The 21884-nt window shown below is 46.2% G+C and overlaps 1 protein-coding gene across 2 annotated transcripts in view; it reads left to right on the forward strand.

Moving 5' to 3' along the window:
• LPAR3 (lysophosphatidic acid receptor 3) overlaps positions 1-21884 on the forward strand; it is a 72151-nt gene that overhangs the window by 21579 nt on the left and 28688 nt on the right. Inside the window, exon 2 of one of the 2 annotated variants that reach the window (XM_003784189.2) lies at positions 933-1689. In XM_003784189.2, the coding sequence (XP_003784237.1) occupies positions 954-1689 (736 nt within the window). In that variant the 5' untranslated portion in view covers positions 933-953. Of the gene's footprint in view, positions 1-912; positions 1690-21884 lie in introns of those variants that run through there. The other variant, XM_003784190.1, reaches the window with a different exon arrangement.

Consider the following 21884-nt stretch of genomic DNA (forward strand, 5'->3'; position numbering starts at 1 on the left):
TTTCCCTGGTGAGATTCCCTCACTTTAGGGGGCAAGAGATCTTTGAGTGAGAGGATTAGTATCCTCCCTGTCTGCATGACGTTTCAGACATAAGGTCCACTTTCAGACATATGTCATAAGGACTTGTCCTCGCTTGGTAGTTATGTTGTAACTCCCACGTTGGGTTGGACATCCGCCCAAACTCCAAATCTGCCATGTGGAAGAGTGCTAGAAAATCCAATAAACAAGTTCACATTGGTTCAGTTTGGCTTAGGAGACTGTAAAGAAGAAGTGAACAAAAAGTAAGGAAGAGGTGTTAACACCAGACTCTCCATCCCTCCAGCATGGGCTTCATAAGTGAGTATTCTAATTGTAGCTTGAAACCAAAAGATGGCAAAAGGAGAATCAGAAGTGGTGGAAAATTGATCTCTTGGGGGAAACCATTTGGTTATGTGAGCAGTAATCCAACCCCCATTATCTTGGCAAGAATGTACTTAGAATCACCAACCTGCCCTTGATTAATGAATATATCCTATAAATAAGAAATGAACTGGAAGCCAGGAGAGCACCTTAACATACAGTGTTGTAATTATTACCAATGCAGAGTGGATTTGCAGGGCAGGACCTGTGGCCTGTGGATGCCTCCGTGCTCATTCATTCATTCAGCAGGCACCTGTCATGAGTCAGACAGGGCGGCTGGATCCTGGGGTTATTATCATGGTGAGCAAGACCCTCCTTCACTGAGCTTGCACCCTACCTGGGAAACAGACGATTAAAGTGCGCACAGTGGTGTGGTAGGAGGTCAGAGGCTGTAAATGTCACAGGGACATTTACGCTGAGACCTGAAGGATTGACGGAGCTAGCCAGAAGAAGGGGTTTGGTAGTAGCAAGTGGTGGTTAAGTGACTGATCTTACAAAGAGTGATGTTTGTTTCTTCTTTCAATTCTCTCTAGGATGTTTGGTTCTTCTCCACGATGAATGAGTGTCACTACGACAAGCAGATGGACTTTTTTTATAATAGGAGCAACACCGACACTGCTGATGAGTGGGCAGGAACGAAGCTCGTGATTGTCTTGTGTGTTGGGACGTTTTTCTGCCTGTTTATTTTTTTTTCCAATTCTCTAGTCATCGCAGCAGTGATCAAAAACAGAAAGTTTCATTTCCCGTTCTACTACCTGCTGGCTAACTTAGCTGCCGCAGACTTCTTTGCTGGAATAGCCTATGTATTCCTGATGTTTCACACCGGCCCAGTTTCCAAAACTTTGTCTGTCAACCGCTGGTTTCTCCGCCAGGGACTCCTAGACAGTAGCTTGACCGCCTCCCTGACCAATCTGCTGGTGATTGCGGTGGAGAGGCACATGTCCATCATGAGGATGCGGGTCCACAGCAACCTGACCAAGAAGAGGGTGACGCTGCTCATCCTGCTGATCTGGGCCATCGCCATCTTCATGGGGGCGGTCCCCACACTGGGCTGGAATTGCCTCTGCAACATCTCAGCCTGCTCTTCCCTGGCCCCCATTTACAGCAGGAGTTACCTCGTTTTCTGGACCGTGTCCAACCTCGTGGCCTTCTTCATCATGGTTGTGGTGTACCTGCGTATCTACATGTATGTCAAGAGGAAAACCAATGTCCTGTCTCCACACACAAGCGGGTCCATCAGCCGCCGGCGGGCACCCATGAAGCTGATGAAGACCGTGATGACTGTCCTAGGTAAGAGAACCCAGGGAACCATTAGTCCCATTCATTCAGCAAATCTTTGCGGAGCACCGCTGTGTGCTGGCACTGACTAGCAGTAGGAGTACAGCAGGGATCAAGAACGGATATAAACCCCCACCCACATGGGGCTTTGATTCTAATAGGGGAAGATGAAACTATTCTAATGGAGATAAATAAAATTAGTAAAATTTATAAAATAGATGCGTCTTCTGTGGAAGAATCAGGGAAAGGAGATAAGGAGTTCTACGAAGGCATAGTTGGCTTTTTAAATTCCACAATTTTGAAAAGTCTAGTGAGGGACACCCAGGAGGTGACTTGTGAGCAGAGACTTGAAGGGGTGGGGGAGCAAACCCTGTGGGTGTCTGGGGGGAGGGAGCTACCTCTGGAAGCTGCAGAGATAAGTCCAGATTGCTGAGGGGCCAGGGCAGGCCATGTACTGATAAGGACTTTGGCTTTTCTAGTGAAATGACGAGTTATGAGAAGGTTTCAAACAAGGGGGTGACATGAGCAGACTTAGATCTTAACAATCTCTTTCTGGCTGCTCTTTGCTGGAGGGAGGGAATGGCAAAGTAGTAAAATTATTTCAGAAGGTATCTCAGGACTCAGGAGAGATAATAGTAGCCAGAGGGCAGCTGAAGGTGACATTTGATTCTGGATATTTTTGAAAGGTTTTGCTGATGGGTATATTGTAGGGGCAGGGAGAGGTGGGGAAGATGAAAGAGGAGAAGGTTTGGGGAGAAGGTCACGAGTGGGACCAGCTCAATTTAGGCTCCTGTGAGATATCCAGCTGGAGTGCTTACTCTGTTAAGTAGGCAGGTGGATGTTTGAGTTAAGAATTCAGGACTTAGGTGTGGGCTGGAGATAGGGATTTGAGAGTCACCTCGGGGAAGGGATGGTATTGTAAGTCATGAGACTGCAGAGGCTTGCTGTGCAGCCTGCAGCATTTGCCCTGAAAGCAAATATGGATGTAAATGAGAAGAGAAAGGAGCAGTGAGCCTCAGGGCACTGCAGTGGGGAAGGAGGAAGTCAGGGAGCAGCCAGGAAAGGAGCCCCAGAGGGAGTAGCCAGAAAAGCTAGGAGGCTGTGCTGGCCCGGGAACCTAGAGAAGAGAGCGGTCAAAGGGAGGGAGTGCTGGCAGGTAAATGCTCCTGACAGGTGGAGTGAGACCAGGTCCCACTACCCTTACCAAAGTGGTTTTTGGCTGACTCTTGAAGTCTGGTATAACTGAGAGCCTGATTAGAGTAAAATAAGGAAAGAAAGGGAGAAGAGGCTTTAGCACGAGTTTGGACACTCAGAAGATTTCTATTTAGCATCATGACCCTGTACCAAGAAGACACAAATGATATGGTTGATTTTCCCTTTGCTTTTCCCCTCCTATGGTAGGTGGTATTTTCCCCCAGGTCCAGTCCTGGGTTACAGGTAGAATTCATGTGTGGGCAAACAAGAACTTATATGGCACTCCAGCTCTTGTCTCCTGAAGCAGAGAGGCCATTTCTCACCATGTGTGGCTAAAGCTATGGGCCCTGTTTGAGAGAAGTTCAGGAGTATATTCCGGTCAAGTCCCAGGAAGAAGGGGATATGGAATGAATGTTGCCCAACAATTCTTAGGGATTATTAGCGGATATATTAGAGGATGCAGAGGATGTGTGGTGTGATATGCAACCATCACATTGCCTCTAGATCTTGGAACTGCTGGTAGGATCTGGAGGTCAGCAGATACCTAAAAATTTTCAAACTGAAGGTTTATTTAACAAATATCTGTGTAGTGCTTAACATATGCAAAGCATTGTCCCAAGTGTTTTTGCAAATGTGAACCTATTTGATCCTCCTGGCAATCCTGTGAAGGAGGAACTGCTGTTATCCTGCTTACCAGGCAAAGAAACTTAGCAGCGTCTACGCTACACACCCACAGTCACACAGCGCTTACCCAAGACTCTCTGTGCAGTTCACCTCCAGCATCCGTGCGTTCAACACATCAATCTGCAGCTAATTTTGATTTATTGGGACTTTTTACTGGTCTTCTTTTTGTCCTGTCTTCTGCTGCGACCACCTCATTGGTTTAACACTTTGACAAGACAGTGGCAAGGACAAGAAGGGAAGGGGTCAGATCAATCAGTATTTCTACTCTTGAAAGGATAGAGAGGATAGTGGTGTTTTATGCTAAAGAGTGAGGTTTGGTGTTTCTAGTAGTGTCTGGGAACTGTGCCACTTTCCTGGCATAACTTGGAGGCATCACCATTTGCTCAGCTATTTGTCTTAAGAAATTACCTGCTTGCTTACAGAGAAAACTTTTTTTTTTCATCATGTTATTTCTAGTACACATGAGATAGAACAGGTTTGTGCAGTCCTGGTTGGAGAGAACAGGACTGTCTGAGAGACAGCCATGGTCACTAGCTTTAGTTTTGTGGGTAATTTTGTCTGGAAGGGTTTAAAGTAAAAGAGCTGTGTGGTTTTGGCAGCTGCGGTGTCAGGCAAAAGAAAAACAGGAATAAATAATGCAATTGCAAAGTAGGGTAAGAGAAGTGGTGGGATGGAGAGGAGACGACTTTGAGGAATTGGTTAATGGAAGGAAGACAGTTTGGTGTCTGGCACCTGGGGAAGTTCCTCAGCGGCCAGACAGAGGGATCTGGGGAGATAGGAAGTTCAGGGATAGGGGAAATGAAACTGAAAATCCAGGTGGTGTGAGGTTTTTACATCTTCTAGCTCCTGATTTCTCTGGGTAACAGAATATTTGAGTTTTGCCCCCCAGCTCTTTCATTTTCTACAAGGATGAGGTGAAGCACATTAGTTCACCTTTTCTTGGTTCGATTTCCTCATCTGACATGGAATAGATCATCTTTAAGTTCTTCCCAAGTTATAAAGTTCAGTGACCCTATTATGGCAATAAGTAACTAAAGGTAGGGATGAATAAGAGAGGAGTGTGTATGTGTGGAGAGACAGAGAGAGAAGAGACAGCGTCCTATAATATAGCACCAACATCTTGCAGGTAGAGATATGTTATAGGACATTCTCCCAGGGAGAGAGAGTCTTGTAAGGCAACAGCCAGTACAGTTCTGTAGATTTTGACTGTGCCTGGGAGCTTTCATGAGAGCACCTGCCATCAGAGCCATAGCCAGTATTTTCCTAAATAAAAAGCTCCCAGTTGCTTTATCTAATGACTGCAAGAATTCAGTTGCCTAACACGGGCATCTCCCAAATGATAGTGTATCAGAGAAATCAGCAGCGCTGGTGTCCACCACTCTCATGCCAAGTATGAGGAAATGAACAGAGTGCTGCTACTCACTTCTTTAATGAAGACATGATTTAAATATCTTCATGATAAACTGCTAAGCCTTTCTATGTACTCTTTGATACATACCATGTAGGAAAATTTCATTTAAGATTAAATCCTGGGGTGGTGCCTGTGGCTCAGTGAGTAGGGTGCAGGCCCCATATGCTGAGGGTGGTGGGTTCAACCCTGGCCCTGGCCAAACTGCAACAAAAAATATAGCCAGGCGTTGTGGCTGGCACCTGTAGTCCCAGCTACTTGGGAGGCTGAGGCAAGAGAATCAACTAAGCCCAAGAATTGGAGGTTGCTGTGAGCTGTGACATCACAACACTCTATCAAGGGTGACAAATTGAGACTCTGTCTCTAAAAAAAAAAAGATTAAATCCTAACGTTTCTTACCCTCTGCTTTTAAACATCACAAAGCCAGCCAATAAATGCATTTAACTTCCTGTTAAACAGCGTCTAAGATGCAAATGGTTGCATGAATTCAGTGAGTTTAACCTCATTTCAGAGGGGGAAAGGATGGACAGTGGTTGTGGAGTTTGGGAAGTCTTCTGAGAGGGCTGGGATGTAATCTGGAAGGATAGGTGGAATTTGTGTGGACAAGAAAAGACAACATTCTAAGGTGTAGAAACAACTCAAATCTGTGATGGCAGAAACATCTAAACTCATACAGTATCTCAAAGAAGGCCCCGTGGAACACAGATACTTGTGGTACAGTGGGAAGTAGCTCAACTGTGCACCAAAAATTTTAGTTGGCTATCCTCTTTGGAAAGAGAGAGGTAGACCAGATGACCTCTGTGTTCCTTTCTAGCTTCAGGATTTGTGTTGGACACAGAAGCACACAGAGCTGGATGGGGAGCAGACTCTGTCCTCCAGGGCGGAGGTGGTGGGGATGATGGTGGTGTGAGTTTCAAATGTGTGCATGATTGAAAGGCATTAGGCATTGAGTTCCCATTTCGGCAGCAGTCCTGAGGCTGAATGCATGCCTGCTCTCTTCTGGGTTATGATGTGCGATGGGGCCCTTTATGTGAAAGAAGTTGCTTATTGATTTTTCTCATTGAAGAGACATTGGAGACATATGATCCGGCTTTCTGAAAGGTACCAGGGCCCTGCCCAAGCGTTTTGAAATCCTACTTGTCAACAAGCCTAATCGGGTACAGTAACCAAACACACAAGAAACCCTCTCACTTACTGTCAAGCAACACACCACGTGAACTATGCACGCACATATTGTGTTGTTTCCGAGAAAATGGGTTGGACTTTCTTCTGTTTTGCAATGTCTAAAAATACAAAAGAAAAGAGAAGGTGAAGGGATTTGCAAGCCATACTCTTGAAGTCTTCCATGAACCTTCCTTTCTCCAGGGGGTGTTTTTCAAACTGTGAATTGTGACCCACTGCTGAGATTATCACCGTTTTTTAAATAACATAAAATTTTAAAAAGGATAATATTTCAGAGTACATTGCATTTAACATTTGTTGTTTCATAACCTTTCCGTGTGTGTGTATGTGTATAATGGATTGTGATATCAGATGGATTTCTTATCATGACTTGTGGTCAAGAACATTTGGAAAACCACAATCTGAGGGTCAAGATTTCTTTTCGCTGTGCTTCCATGTAATGGGCAGAATGTAAGGGTACGTGGCACATCTCCTGGGTGCAGGACACAGCTACAACAGGGGCTCTCCCTAACAAATGCAAACACTGTAACCTAATTGTTTGTACCCCTACATTCATCTGAAATTTAAAAATTAATTGATTAAAAAGAAAAGATTTCTTTTCTGTCCAGTAAGGACTAAACACTTTTAAAACATTGTTAAGCGCCTTTGAAAGGGTTTGTGGTAGTTAAAACAAAGAACTAGGCTCAGTGCCTGTGGCTCAAGCGGTGAAGGCACCAGCCACATACCCCTGAGCTAGTGGGTTCGAATCCAGCCTGGGCCCGCGGAACAACAATGACGGCTGCAACCAAAAAAAAAATAGCTGGGCGTTGTGGCAGGCACCTGTAGTCTCAGCTACTTGGGAGGTGGAGAATCAAGGCAGGAGAATCCCTTGAGCCCAGGAGTTGGAAGTTGCTGTGAACTGTGATGCCACAGCACTCTACCCAGGGTGACAGCTTGAGGCTCTGTCTCAAAAAATCAAATCAAATAAAACAAAGAGCTAGATGCTTTTCTTTTCACTTCTTCCTCCCTCCTTTCCACTTCAGTTATTGCTAAATCATTCTTTTCCTTCTCTCGCTCTCACTTTTTTTTTTTTTTGAGACAGAGTCTCATTTTGTCACCCTCAGTAGAGTACTCTGGCGTCATAACTGACAGCAACTCCAATTCTTGGGCTCAAGTGATCCTCTTGCTGCAGCCTCCCAAGTAGCTGGGACTACTCAATGCCCGGCTGTTTTTAGACAGGGTCTTGCTCTAGCTCAGGCTGGTCTTGAACTTGTGAGCTCAGGCAATTTATCTGCTTCAGCCTCCCAGAGTGCTGGAATTACAGGATTGAGCCACCATGCCCGGCCCCCCTTTCCCTTGTCTTAGAAGAGAGAGGAAGAAGGCAGAGTGGAGGTTAAGTGAAGAAAAGATACCCAGAGTTTCCATCCATACCCATGCTGGGAGGAAATGGGGGAAAATTAAGTGCTGTAAAGACTTTTGCTCTGGTACTAATGAGGATCACAGATGATGTTTCTGCAGTACTCTGTCTTGTTCAGTGTTTTAATGCTTTGTTCCCACTTGGTCTCATGGAAATCCTACAAAGTAAGTGGGGAAACTTTATAAAGTTTAAGTTTATTTTTATAAAATCATATTATCCTATGTTCTTGCCCCTCCCCTCAATGCTTCCTATACTCAAGCTATCATGAATTACTTATACTTCCCCATTTAGCCTCTCTCAGCCTTTGTACCTGTTAGAATACTTCCTTTCCCCCTCATTCCGCCTGGGACACTTCCATTCATCTCTTGAGACCCAACCCGAGGGTCTGTCTTCCCTGAATCTTTCTTTGCCCCACTGGGGTAAATCGATTCCTTCTCTTTGGAGCCACCTCTCCTCCTTGTCCGGACCTCAGTTAAAGCACTTCATCGTGTACCTGCTGTTATTTTGAACTAGAGCGTGCACACCTGATGTCAGGGACTGCACCTTGTGTACGTAGCTGTGCGTATCTAGTGTGCAGCTCCCTGTCCCACACGCTTGCTGAGTGAGATTATCATGTAATGAAGAAATGAGGAAATTGAGGTTGAAGGAAGTGAAGTGGCTTTTTGATGGCTAGAGCTAAAAGTAGAGCCCAGGTTTTGTCCCTTCCAGTTTGGCCTGTGAGGTAGACAATGGCAGGGTAATGGGTGGGCATCTCATTGTATAATATGAGAAACTGAGGTCTCGGAAGGTTCACTGACAGTACTGTCTTGGGAAGCAGAAAGGAAATGAGTATTTCTTGAATGCCTCTTGGGATGAGGTCAATGTATTGCATGCTTTTAGGATTTTATACCCAACTCTACATAGATCTATTTTACAGACAAGGAAATTTAGGTGGTCTAAGCATCTTGCCCAAAGATCCATACTGGTAAAAATATTAATAGTCAGTATTCACTGTGGGAGCAATTTGCATGTTTTAGTTCATTGAGGATTCATGACAACCCTTGAGGGAGATTCTGCTATTATTACCAGATGAGGAAACCGAGGCCTATAGCAGTTCAGTGTCTTGTTCAAGGTTAATAGCAGAGCTGAGATCTGAACCCAAGCAGATTGGCTCCAGACTCCACTCTCCACGGCCCGTTAAAAGCTGCTCCTAAGTGAAGGGGCTCAAACGATGGGGCCCCAAGTCATGAAGTTCATAACTTGTTTCCTCTTTGATTTTTATAAAGTTTAAGCTTATTTTTATAAAGTCATATGTACTTTCACCATTTAGCTCACTTTTGATTTATTCTAAAGATTTCACAACATGGTAGCAATAGTTCTGACAACATCTCCTAGGAAATGAGAGCTCTATACTCATAAAACTTTATTAAAGCAGTTGGTAAGAGCAGAGGCTTTGGAGTCAGGGAGGGAACTGGATTGAAATCCTACCTTTATTGCTTCCAAGTTGTGTGACCCTGAGACATTTTCCTAACCTCTCTGTGACTTAGTTTCCATCTTTAAGAGGGGTATGTGGTTGGTACCTTTGGCTTGGTGAATGCACATAAAGTCCCTAGCTGTGTCTGGTAGGTAGTGAGCACTAAATAAATGTGAGCTACTCTTCTTAGGCCTCAGTTGGACTCTGAAGAGCCTTGCCCTGGATTCACACATGGTGCCCTTTCGTTCCAGTAACACCACCACGTTCCCCAGGGATAGGTACTAGAAGCCTACTCTTGGTGCCCTGGTAATGGCAGATTTTGTAACATGAACAAGTAACCCAGGGAAAGTTGGCTAGGTGTGTTTTGCAGAGGCTGCCGTACGGCTCTGCTGCTGGAGACCCAGGACAGTCTGAGCACCACAGAACTGAAAAGCTCTGTGCTTGACCTGCAAGTCCCTGCATACCACCCTTTCCCCCGTGAAGCTCTGGTAATGATTCCCGCCTCTGACAGATGATCTTTGCATTAATAATTCATTTCATCTCTGCAACATTTATGAATAAAACATTGTAAGTGAGACCCTGACCACCAAGCATTAGCTTCATCGGAGTCCTGTAACACAGTACCCACATCCTGTGTGTAGATCTATATTATAGGGCGTTTCTCCTGAGAAACAGCCCCCTTGTTGCTAACAAATCTTCCCAGGGTGGCTAGTTAGTCAACTGCTGTTATCACCTTTGCTGGGATTAGAGATTGCCCCTGTGTCTGAAAGTCTCAGGGTCAGAACCCAGGCCTTTTGATATTGTGCATGGGCTCCATCCATAAATTTTCTTCCATTAGAAAAATGGAGAGAAAGAGAGAAAAAAAAGAAAATCAAGTGCACCTACACACACACACGCTTAGAAACTCTAAGGCAAGAGAAGCTAACCAGAGTTGCTGGGAATTCTGAAACACTGGTTTTAAGCTCTGTGGTCTGCTAGCTGCTTCTGCGGCACAGAAGCCGGCTTTCAGTGTTTGCTTCCTTGCGTGCCTTAGTAATCAAATATCTGTTTAAAAAAAAAAGTTGAAGCTTTGCCTTAAGAAATGCTGAGTGGAATGAACTGATCGTTGGCAGGGGCACTCTTGTTGCTGTGCAGAGAGTCATATCAGACGGAGAGTGACTAATTCTTTTCAGAGTCCAGCCAGCCAGCCAGGCACTAACCCTTAGTACATCGAGTCCAGGGGTGTTTGTACTTTCGTCTTGAAACAGCTCATCACAGGAGCACCTTAGCTGCACATGATTTTCCTGTGTGCCTGTGACATTGCAGCGGGGACCCAGGAGGGGCAGGCTGTGGATGAGTGGCTGTGAAATGCAGTTCCCTCTCAGCCGCTGCCCCAACACTGCTCTTCACATGTCTCTTACGTTCTAAGGGGCACAGGGGGGTTAGGAAGCCTAAGTCTGATCTTAGAAGGAAAACAGCATCAAAGGGAAGAAGAAAAGCTCCCATGGCCTGCCACTCCGTCCCACTTTTCCAAGTGCCACCTTGACACCTCTTCCACCCGAACGTTTTCCGGACTCTGTCTCCGTTCTTCTGCTTCTGCCAGATGTAACCGTTTGTCATCTAAGTCTGTCTCTTGTTTCTTTTGTTTTTGTTTTACCCACTTCACTGTTTCAGATGCCTCCTTTTGCAGCCCGTGCAAAGTCATTTTTTTGAGTCACTGTCCTGTTTCTGGTGTCACCACTGCTCTGCCTTCTCCCTTCCTCCGTTTCCTCCACAGACCCCTTGGGTTCTGGCACACCGAGCGCATTCCAGCTTCTTTTTTCTTCTTCTTCTTCTTCTTCTTTCACGCTCGCTTCTCCAGAACTTTTGTTTGGCTTTTCTTCTTTTTAGAAACCTGAAACCTTCCTCTTCAGCTGAGACAAACAATTATTGAACATTTTCTGAGTGCGCAGTCCAGAAACACTTCCCAAATCTGATCTCTTTGAGAAGAAGGTTTGGGGAGAAGTTCCATTACCCACCGCCTTCCAAGCTGCCTGCCAACACCCAGGATCTGGGGAGGGTTAGGAGTCCAGAACTCAGTAATGCCCTCTCGGAGGGCCTTCATTTCTGCCAGAGGAGAATGTGGTTTATCATCTATGACTCGGGTGGCATACTGTGACTTGGCTGATTCATACCTGGAGCAGTCTGGTGTGTGCTGACCCAGGGCAGAATGTTATCAAATTCCATGTTAACACTGTTGATACTTTCAAAATTTCAACTAGGGACTGCTGGGTCCAGAGTGTGGCTGAGGCCAACAGCTTGGGTGGGGATCGGGAGTAAAGGGTGCTGCTGGGATCGTGCCCTGCCACAGACTAGGGATCAGAATAGAAGCAGGAATAAAGGGCGGGAGAGCCCGGAGGCACTGGCTGGCGCACACCACGGCGAGCAGCCCTTCCCTCCTCCCTTGACAGTTGTCCTCCAGCACAGCCAGCTGCTCCCCTTGCCACCAGATTGCTACTGATAGCTCCACAGAGTCTGTGAAGGAAAGACCCCATTAACGCTGAAGAATCACTGTCTGCTGAGAAATCTCACACGTTCACCTTGTGAATTATTGCTAGTGCTGTGGTCAGAACTCTGGCCATCTTAGTTCCTGCTTCAGTCCCAACTTCTTGCCTTGGTGAGACATCCCTGTCCTTGGATGCCTGAGTGACAGTGATATACAGCAAGGGTTCCCTATTTGCTCTCATCAAGTCAGAGAGTTCACCACCCAACAGAGGGCCTATTTTATGCTTTATGTTTTCTGAATAAGAAGAGATTTCTGCTCCTCATAGTTTTTCATCATAAATGTCTGTTGACTACCTACCAGGTTTTGGGCCGTGCACTAATGATGACATGGCCTGTACCCCGCAGGTGCTGTGAGTCTGTGCCTGCCGCAGTTCTGTGCTTTCAGGAGTTGACCAAGGTCTATGAGTCAACACTTGTGTCACATGAGAGTAGATTACACATAGGTAGTTCTGTTCCAAATGGCTTTTCATGTGTGTGACTTACAGGGGGCCCTGCTAGGGGCTTATCTGAGGAAATGAGAGGCTTACCCTGAGAAGGTAGGGTGTGAGCCAGACCTCAGTGTAATCAGTGGAGAGGTGAGAGCAAGGCATTGCAGAGGGAGGAAAGGGGCGGGGGACAGGCTGACATGTATCTACGGTGGAAACAGGGGGACCAGGCAGACCGATTTCTGGAATAAGGGGTTTGAATAGTGGTGACTGTCTGCTTTGAGAGGTGTACTGGAGCCAGAGAATGGAAAGGCCTGAGATTCTAAGGTCTTGTGGACTTTATTATCAACTTCTAGCAGAAACCAAGTAGACAGAGTGGGCATGTGAGTTGGGCCTGAGACGGGTGTGATCAGGAGGGAGGGGTGTCCCCTGGGGCGAACTGGACAGATCGCGCCCTATGTGAAGACATTCAGAATTCAGTTCTTGTTAAAAGACAAGGCAGGCCAAATTAAGTAGTCTGTGGCCAGTCTTCAGCCCACAGCTAAACTGCCTCATTTGGCACGGAGGAGCCCCTGTGGGATACTCATGGGTTGAGAGCAAGGTGGGAGTTGTGAAATGCAAAGCAGAGTTTTAGAAAGATGAGAGGTAGGTGAGAGAGGGTGAGATCACTTAGGAGTCACTGGGAGAGGCCCAAGGCTTGGGGCGCGGTGGGCAGCTCAGATGCCCAGAGAGGAAGACCTGGTCCATCACGGTGGTCACTGTGCAAGGTAATGCCTGTGAAATGGGAGGGACAGCAGCTGGGGAGTCCAGCAGGGGTGCAGGGGAGTGAGGGACAGGCCAGCAGAGTGTGAGCTTCTGCAAATCTCATGGGAGGCAGAGACCAAAAGAGCCAGGAGAGGGAATCCATTCTAGGAACTAAACTCAGAGGCAGGATCAGGGGAGAGCAAGATTGGACCAAATCAACTTTGCCACCTTTCTTAAAGGCCTGGGAGCTTTGACCTTTCTCATGTCCCAGCTGATCTCCAGGCCCTGCTTTTTTGGTCTGGCATGAACTCCCCCAGTTTCTCCCCCTCCACTGTCTCAGTCCACCAGCAAAGGCCCTACACTCACCTCCTAGCTTTCCACTGGGGCCCCTTACTTCCAGCCAGCAGCCCATTCTCGTTCTTATTCTTGGTATCCTGTGTGTTTGACTATTAAAAAAAATAACCCCTGGCCTTACTTCCCCTTCTCGCCACTGCTCGCTCTTCTTCTCTCATCACCAGATGTTTTTTACACTCCATTGTCTTATTTTCTTAATGCCACCTACTGCAGTAGGCCAGCTTCTTCCCTACCATTCTGATATGACCGAGCTTGATTAAACCACCATTGTCTTCCTACTCCCGGAATGAACCAGTCTGCCTTGACCTCCTGCTGTGTGGTTGCCTGCTTCCTGCTCCCCTGGATGGGGTCTTCCCCAAGGCCTCTGCAGGTGATCTTACTCCTGGGGCCCTCTATGTGAATGCCTCCCAAAGCAGCATCTCCATCCTCAGCCTCTCTCATGAGATCCAAATCTCTATTCCAGCGCCCGTTGCACACAGAGCTGGATGTCCTGCGGGCACCACACACATCGCTGCCTCTGTCCACCTGCTCCACCTGTTACGTTCGATCTCCGCAGTGGATGTTCTGTCTGTTCTGCCTTCCAGTGAAAATCTGGGGACCATCACCTCTCACCATCTGTAACCAGTTAGTCACCAGATCTAACCAGTCACCCAATCTACTTCCGTAGTGTCTTGGAGCCTCTCCTCCTGGCCTTAGACCCAGCTATGGCTGTGGCTGGATTCGCTTCTCTTGGCTTCTCCAGCCACAGGCCTTTCTCCACACCAGCAGATGAGGCATTTTCCTAAAAAGCACAGTTAACTCTGGTCTTCTCTTGTCTCTTCTTGCATCCTGGATAAGTCCTGAATTCCTTAGCTGGGATTAGAAGGTTCCTTTCCCAGTTCTGCTCCTGGGCTCCTTTCCCCAGCAGTTTCCTCCCTCACAGCCCCTGTATCTGCTGTGCCAAGCTTCTCCCATCCCACATGTACTCAGTAACTGCTCAGGGCCCCTCTCAGTTGTTTGTAGTGTGGGAAACTCCCACCCATCTTTCAAGATCCAGTTCAGGAGTCTCCTTCTTTATATTGTCTCTGACTCCCAGGCAGAGTGAATAATCCAGTGCTCCCATAGCACACCGTTTCTGTGTGTGAGAGTGTTCAGCCTGTTTTGTTATAATTTATTTGCTAAGTACCTGTGTCTCTTACCAGACTGGGGTCTGATCAAGGACAGAACCATGTCTGTTTTCACTTCCACAGTGCCTAGCACACAGTAGGGACCCAACACTCAACAAGTATTTATACAATGAACTAAAAAACCCGCTCCCTTGGCTGGGTCCTGCGATGGGAACTCAGAGTTAACACAAGCTTGGTCACAAAAACAAAAGTCAGAGGGATCAGGAAGGAGAATGTAGAAGAGAACTGACATTCATGAAGCACCTTAAGTTGACAGATTTTTTATTATATATGTAATTATCTCATTTATATAATGACAACTCATTGCTAATAACAACCTTATGAAATAAAAAAAGGATTTTATTTTGCCGAGTACCATTATGCACTAAGCATTTCATGCTCACTCTGCTTGACTCTCTGGACAATTCTGTGTGGCAGGTGTTGCTGCTGCTATTTTAAATATGAGGAATTGGAGGTTCAGGGGGCTGGAAACCCACCCCACATCCTCCCCCGAGGTGTGGGAAAGCCTGTCTATTGCGGGCGGGGACCCAAGGCCTCAGCAGGGTGAGAGGCCGATGTCCAGTACAGCCGGTGGCCCTTACCTTTCAGGCTGGTCTTCCTGGAGCCGCTGCCTCAGCCTCTGTGCCTATGCTGGCCACAGCCACAGGGACTGGCTCTGTGTCACTCAGCACCTTTCTTACTAAATCTGTAACACCATGCCACAATTGGCTGCCTGGAACATAGGCTGCCTGTGTCCTGTTCTCACCAGTGGTCATCTTTGTTTGAGCTGGGGCAGTCTGACGAGGGCACTCAGTTAGACTAGGACTGGAATTGACTTTGGTGAGTGACGCTAAGGCATGAAAGGACATTTTGGGGGATAGGGTTGGGACCAGAAGTCCAGGGATCTCCAGAGTCTGTGGTGATTATTAGTCTTTAACTCGAAACTTCCTGGGGAGGGAGTTACATCAGGGTTGCCGACAGGCCTGCTGCATGATTTGTGAGTCCCTTCCTCAAAAGGCAGGTGCCACTAATGGTACTAAATATAAAACTCCTTCCTTTCTTCGACCTCCTCTGCTCACCCTCATGCTCCCTTGGCTCCCTTATAAGAAACAAGTTCAAAGATAAGATCATTGAGGATTGCAAGACAGCAAAGTTTAAACCGAGCACAAGCCCTTCCTAGCCCTGACTCTGAATGGCCGCACAGGACCACATGCCCTGGAGGCTGGCGGTGGCTGCTGAGGTCAACCCGTTGGTGTTAACTAGCCCAGGACCAGCCTTGCTTTGACCCCGGGTACTTGGGAGCCTTAGGTCTCATTAAATCAGCTCATAATCCCCCAGGATGATGAGGCCTAGCTGTGTGCTCTGTTGCATGGGCAATCTCCTCCATTTTGAGAGGTATTTTCTTAGAAGCTTCCTTATGGTCTCCAGAGCTAGTGTCTTTTTCCTTATCACTGGCCTTGAGTGCTGACAGGAGGCGCCGCTCGTATTGTGTGGCTGTGTGGCAGAGTGGCAGAGACCTCCCTCCAGTTATCTTAGTGACTGGTGAGTCCCAGGGTTCCCCTTAGAGCTTCTACATTCCTGAGCTTTCCTAACTGAACTTGCTGATGAGTCAGGGACACTCTGTCCCTGCTCGGTATCTGTTCCAAGCCTGCCTATCTGGGCCCGAGACAAGGCTTAGGGTACAAGCCCCCTCATGACCGAGTTCACTTCAGGAACCCCCCACAGATGGGCCACAGTCCAGACCAAAGGTCAGGACTTTTCATGCCCTTCGAATAATTCCTCCCTTGGACAGTCAGTGTGTCCCAAGCTCCTGGGTCCCAGGGCTTCTTCCAGTTAGGCCCAATGTTCCCTTGAAGGCTCTGGGCTCCAGAGATGTTGTGCTGAGTTTATTTCTGAGGGTCCAGTTGCTGCAAAACGTGTAGCCAGGTTCCTACAATCTGAGTGATGGCATGGGTGTCCCGCTGTGTCTCCAGACACACATGGCAAACAGTGAGTGCTGCCTCCGAGTGGAGCTCGGTGCTTTTTACTGGAACCAGGGGAAGTACGGAAGATGCCAAGGTGGCGTGGTGGACACGCACTGCTCTGCAGGAGCCAGCTGAGTCTGTGTGCAGCGTAGGAACTAAAACTCCGTCTTCTCAGCTGCCTAGAACAGACCCTTGCAAGGCCACAGAGGTGGTCCTACAGGAGGTTAATACTAATCTGTGGGGTGACAACTGAATCCTTCTCCATTTGCTCTAACTTGGAAAGGAAATACTGTCCCCTGCTATAAGGCAGAGTCCGGTTCAGGGAGGGTGGGATCTGTCTGAGTTTGGAGAATCTTTAGGCTTCCTGATTTTTCTGTAGTGGCCTCTGCAGAGTGAGGAATCACACAGAGCCTCCTGACTCAGAGTCCCTCTGAATGTGGCCCTACAGGGACAATGCCAAGAGCCCACCCTGGATGCTGAACATCTACCTTTGCGGGAGGGGGAACCTCAGGGCTCAGCAGAGACATTCTGGGAGTTCTCACAATAGCGATTTTTCAATCCTGTGCCAGGGTGCTCTGGTGTGGCATAAGAGGATCTTAGGGGCACGGTGAAAATTTTTAAAGATCATTAATTAAATTACTTTCAAAAAAATTTCAAAGTACAGTAAGTACATTCTTTTTTTCTTAATCTTTTGGTTGGGCAACATAATTTAAGTATGCCACAGAAGTTTAACTGTGGGTTCAAGTGTGCCCTGACATGAAAAAGGTTGCCAGACACTAGCTTAGGGCAGGCTTTCTTGGACTCTGTGAAGCTCCAGAATGAGATTAACACAGATGGGAGAGTCAGGCCCAGGCCTGGCCTGGGTGTAGAGGGAGGGTTGGGTTCAGCCTGGGGGAGTTAGTGACCATCACGATCTGGCAGGGAGGGTGCAGTTTCTCCACAGACGACTTTACCGAGACTCTGGGAACTTAACGGGCAGCCTCAAGAGGTTCAGCAGAGAGTAGCCCTCTCGCACCACTCAGAGACTGGCTCAGCTCAGGCCCGGAGGGTCAGAGCACAGGCCAGCCAGGGCCACCGGCCACTCAGCGAGAGGCTGCCTTGGATCTCAGAGAAGAGGCTAGGCCAGGGCTTGAGGGTTTCTAGAGAGCCTCTTTTTCTTAACATCCCTTAGAGACTTACTGGAGCACGCTAACATGTGTCCATGTTTATCAGTGGGGGTGGGGGGCTGAGACAGCCCTCCCAAGGTGAGTGTGAAGGGCAGACGTAGAGATCACAGCACTCACTTTCCTGCAGGAGATAAGGTCCTGCAGCATGTCTGGGGCGAGGAAATAGATGCCTGGAGATGTAAGGGGCCCCTTGGGTGGAGTTTCTGCAACACTCCAGACCAGGGACACGCAGTGATGGCAGGACCTGCACCCATACAGAAGTATGGGCAGAGGCCACCCACATCCAGGCGGACGGCACTGGCCCCTGCCAGCAGCCGCTGCTGTCTGTGCTCTGCAGCAGGTGGAAGGCCCACCTGGCTGGCAGGCTGTGGCCAGGCTCTTTGGGTGATTTAATGGAGAGGAGGAGGTGGCTGGGTCCAGGCAGACGCACAGAGGCCGTGGCTGCCATCTGGGCTGTGTTGAGGGGGCAGAAACATCTCAGAGGCAAGAGCGCCTGTACTGGGAAAACAAGAGGGGGAACAGATTTAAAAGACACTGAAACAATTGAAACCTCAGGAGGTAGCGACAGGTCCAGCATGGGGAGTGGCAAAAGGATGAATCCAGCCACGGAGCTTTAAATTTTGGTGACTAAATAAAGAAAATGATGGCTTCGAAATGGAAAAAGGTCGATGAAATAGGCCTCAAGTGGAATCTGATGTTCTCAGGGAACATAAAATATAATTTAAAACCTTTGCAAAATGCCCCCCACCTTGACCCAATCTCAAGGAGAAAAAACTACAGGATAGACCCCCTAAAATTTCCAGATAATGCATTGAAGCTGCATAATTTTCGCTCTGGTAGGACCTGTTTTAAGAATACATTTCTTCTCTTCTGCTTGTGTACAATAAAAAAGATGTTTCAAATTTTTGTCATTGTCTCTTTCTTCCAGTTATGAGGCATAAACTATTTTGCTAGGTTGAAATTAGCCCGTTTTGAATTTGTATGAGGTCTCATTTGCTCTGACACAGATGATCCCTTTGTGGGCAATGAAAACAATTTAATGGTGTGGTCTGAAGGAGAAAACAATATTACTCAAGCTATTAACACCAGGGGACTTCTCACTGACCTCTTACAGTGACCTGCAAACTGTGTTTCCAATATTATTGCACTCTTGAGGAAGCCTGGAATGAAGTTTTGCCCAAAAATATTTTAAAGAATGCTTCATGTGGAAAAGTCATAAAGAGAAAGGAAGAAATATAAATAGCCATAAATGAGGGGGCAGAAGGGACTGGGAAGAATTAACCTGAGAGCTAGTTTCCCGCAGCACGTCACCAGCATGTCAGAATTGGTCACAGGAGCCTGGCACTATAGCATCTTGAAAATAAAAATTGTACTGGGTTCTGCAATATTGTGTTTTGAGACTCCCCGATAGGATTGGGACTTTCAAGGAAATGCAAATTGGGCAGAACATTTCTAACCTTAATTGGGGCAATGCGATTGGTATTTCTCTACCATTATATAGCTGAAGCATCTTTACAGTGCTTTTTAATACCAAGGACAGTTTATCTGGGAAGTCTTTTTGACAGTCTTTTATGATCAGTGAACTTACTATTTTGAACTTGGTTATCATCTTATTGGACTCATGGTCCTGAGGAATTGGTAGAACTTTGTCATATTAGACTAAAATTTGCTGGCTTAAAGCTTAGGGACTCAGAGCCCACCTTTCTTGTCTAGAAATGTGCCCTCTTATTGGAAGCCTTGGTCAGAGTAATAATTTAGGTTTCTGGCTTCATGGAAGTGGTAGAATATTCTCTCCTGTCCCTGTGTCTGTGTATCTTGTCTGTATATAATGGTAGTATTCCCATAGCAGGCAAACTTTCAGGAACTTCCAAGTAGATAAAGTATCCCTTTCACAGCTTGGTGAATTCACTGCTGCTACGTTTCTCTATAAGTCTTATTTTTTCATAAAGTAAAAGCATGTTTATTTTTATCATCGCCTATGTTTTCTTTTTGTAAAGTCTCGAATATTTATTCTGAAGTTTCCTAAAGTGTTCTGGGTTTGGTGCATAAAAGCCTATAATCTGAACGTAAGTTAAAGGATTAATTGGTTATAATAATGGATCAAACACTTTGCAGGATAAGAAAAGTATAGTTTTTCCATTACAGTTTTATTTTATTTTATAAAAGGGTGCTTATTATGGCTTTCGAGTCTACTATAATCCTACTCCCTTTCATCTTGAACAGATTTATAGTTTGTGGGGTCTTTTTACCTACCTGCTTTCTGAATAGAGTTAGAGATGAAACAAGGGTTTAAAGCCTGAGCCTTTGATTCTAGTTCAGCTTTCCAAGGAAGAAATTCTCTATACGCCACTAACCTCATCTGTAAAAGTTGGAGTGCAAATCCCTCCTCGAATGTATTCTCAGGAATCAATGAACTACAGGTATAATTCCAACAAGAAGCTTAAATAATAGACATAATGGCCTCTTGGAATTTACTTAGTGATTTTAAAGTGTTTTCCAATGTTCTTCCTGTGAATTTGATGTAGCCACCTGATAATCCTGAGTGACAGACAGGACAAGCATTCCCCAGCCTCATTTTATAGATCATAAGGCCTAGAAAGGTGACAGTATGTGTAGGTCTAACTGTTAGGCCTAGCACTCAGAATTTCAATAGTTTTATAAATAATATTAAAGTTCTTTGACTCCAGAATTTGCATAAAGTTTAAAATTTTTAATATTTTTGTTCTATGTGCTTGTTATTATAATGTGCTTGTTAATCACATGTACACATTACAAAACTTATGGTTTAGAAAGTGGAAGTCTTCAGTCCTCTCTGTAGAGATTTTCTAACCACTATTACCAGTCTGATGCATCATCTTGCAGACTTTTTCCGTCCACATAATAAAAGCACGTGTGGGCCAGACATTGTGTCTCAAACCTGTATTCCCAGCACCCTGGGAGGCTGAGGCAGGTAGGTAGCTTGAGCTCAGGAGTTCCAGACCAGCCTGAGCAAAGTGAGACCCTGTATCTACTAAAACAGAAAAATTAGCTGGGCATGGTGCAGGGTACCTGTAGCCCCAGCTGCTTGAGAGGCTGAGGCAGGAGGATCACTTGAACCGAGGAGTCTGAAGTTGCTATGAAGTATGATGATGCCACACCACTCAGTCTGGCCAATAGAGTGAGACTCTGTCTCAAAAAAACAAAATAAATAAATAATGTTTTTTTATACACTACTCACACACACGTGACGAATTTTGTACAGAAGTGTGTCCTTAGTATTCGTAAGCAGTGTCCAGCTTGTTTATTTCACTTGACAACATACGAATATTTTTTGTGGCCCTATAAACATACTCAGGGTGTATCTAACTCCCTTTAGTGGCTATATAAGATTACATGGTATTCCACTCTGAATTGTTGATGTTTTATGAGCTATTTTTAATATTTAGCCACTAAAATAATGCTGCAGGGAGCAGCCTTGTATCTACATCTCCAGGTATTCCTGGGACTGTGTTTTTTGAACTACATTATCCAGAACTAGTGAGTCAAGACAATGCCTGCTTAAAGTTTTGTTATGATATTTCTAAATTGTCCTCCAATGGATCACATCCATCTATACTCTCTCAAAGTGGGCAATAAATCTGTTTCCTTACGCTTTCCATCCACATCAGGTTTTATAATTCACATACCTTTAAGGAAAGCATTTCTTATGTAGCCCAAGACATTTGAAAGGACAAGCGCTATCCGTCTGTCAACCTCTGTCAGCAAACCAAGGGCAGGAAGCATAAAGGGGTAATTAAAGCTGACAGGGAGGTGAGCACACGTTCAGCTAGAAATTGAGATATTTGACTTACCTTCCTATCCATTCATTCAGATAATGTTTGCTGAGGCCGTCATTGGGCCAGGCCCTCTGTAGACCCTGGGAATGGAGTTATATGCAGGACTAAATCCCTGCCTTCCAGAGTTTGCCTTGTAGTCTGGGAGAACCATCAACAACTTAATTACTGGAATACATATCTATAGTCTAGTACTGTTAAGAAATCAGGTAAAAAAGGAAGCAAGGAGAGGGATAAGGGTTTCAGGCAGGGGTTAGGAGGCTGCTTCAGACTGATGGTCCTGGAAGGTTTCTCTGCTCATGTGATCCTAGATCCAGATTCAGGCCAGACTGACCCAATGGCCATGGCTGGGGGAATCCATTCTAGGCAGAGACAGTGAGAAGGCCTGAGAAAGGAGCCAGCTTAGCAGGTTCCAGAAATAGCCCCAAGGCTGTGCTGACTTTTGATTTGCTGGGAAGGATAACTGCGATACTTACTTTCATTATAGAATGCTATGTTCGGATGAATGAACTTGTGAACGGCTGGGTCTAGTCAAATGAGTGATGCCATTACTACAAATATGGTAAGATTTTAGCCTTAGAAATCCATCGGCAGCTCTCTGCCAGTGTCCAGCAGGTGTGGTGTTTCACATGGCCTCTCACCAGACTGCCTATGTTGCAATTTATACGAGTGTACATCTGACCCACCTCACTTCCAGCATGGCAAAGGCGAGGCCAACACACTCTTAGACCAGCAGGTCCTTCTTCCTGCTTCTTTG

Source organism: Otolemur garnettii, unplaced genomic scaffold (assembly GCF_000181295.1).
Source record: "Otolemur garnettii isolate 467f Iridium unplaced genomic scaffold, OtoGar3 scaffold00010, whole genome shotgun sequence".
In the NCBI taxonomy this organism is placed as follows: Eukaryota; Metazoa; Chordata; class Mammalia; order Primates; family Galagidae; genus Otolemur; species Otolemur garnettii.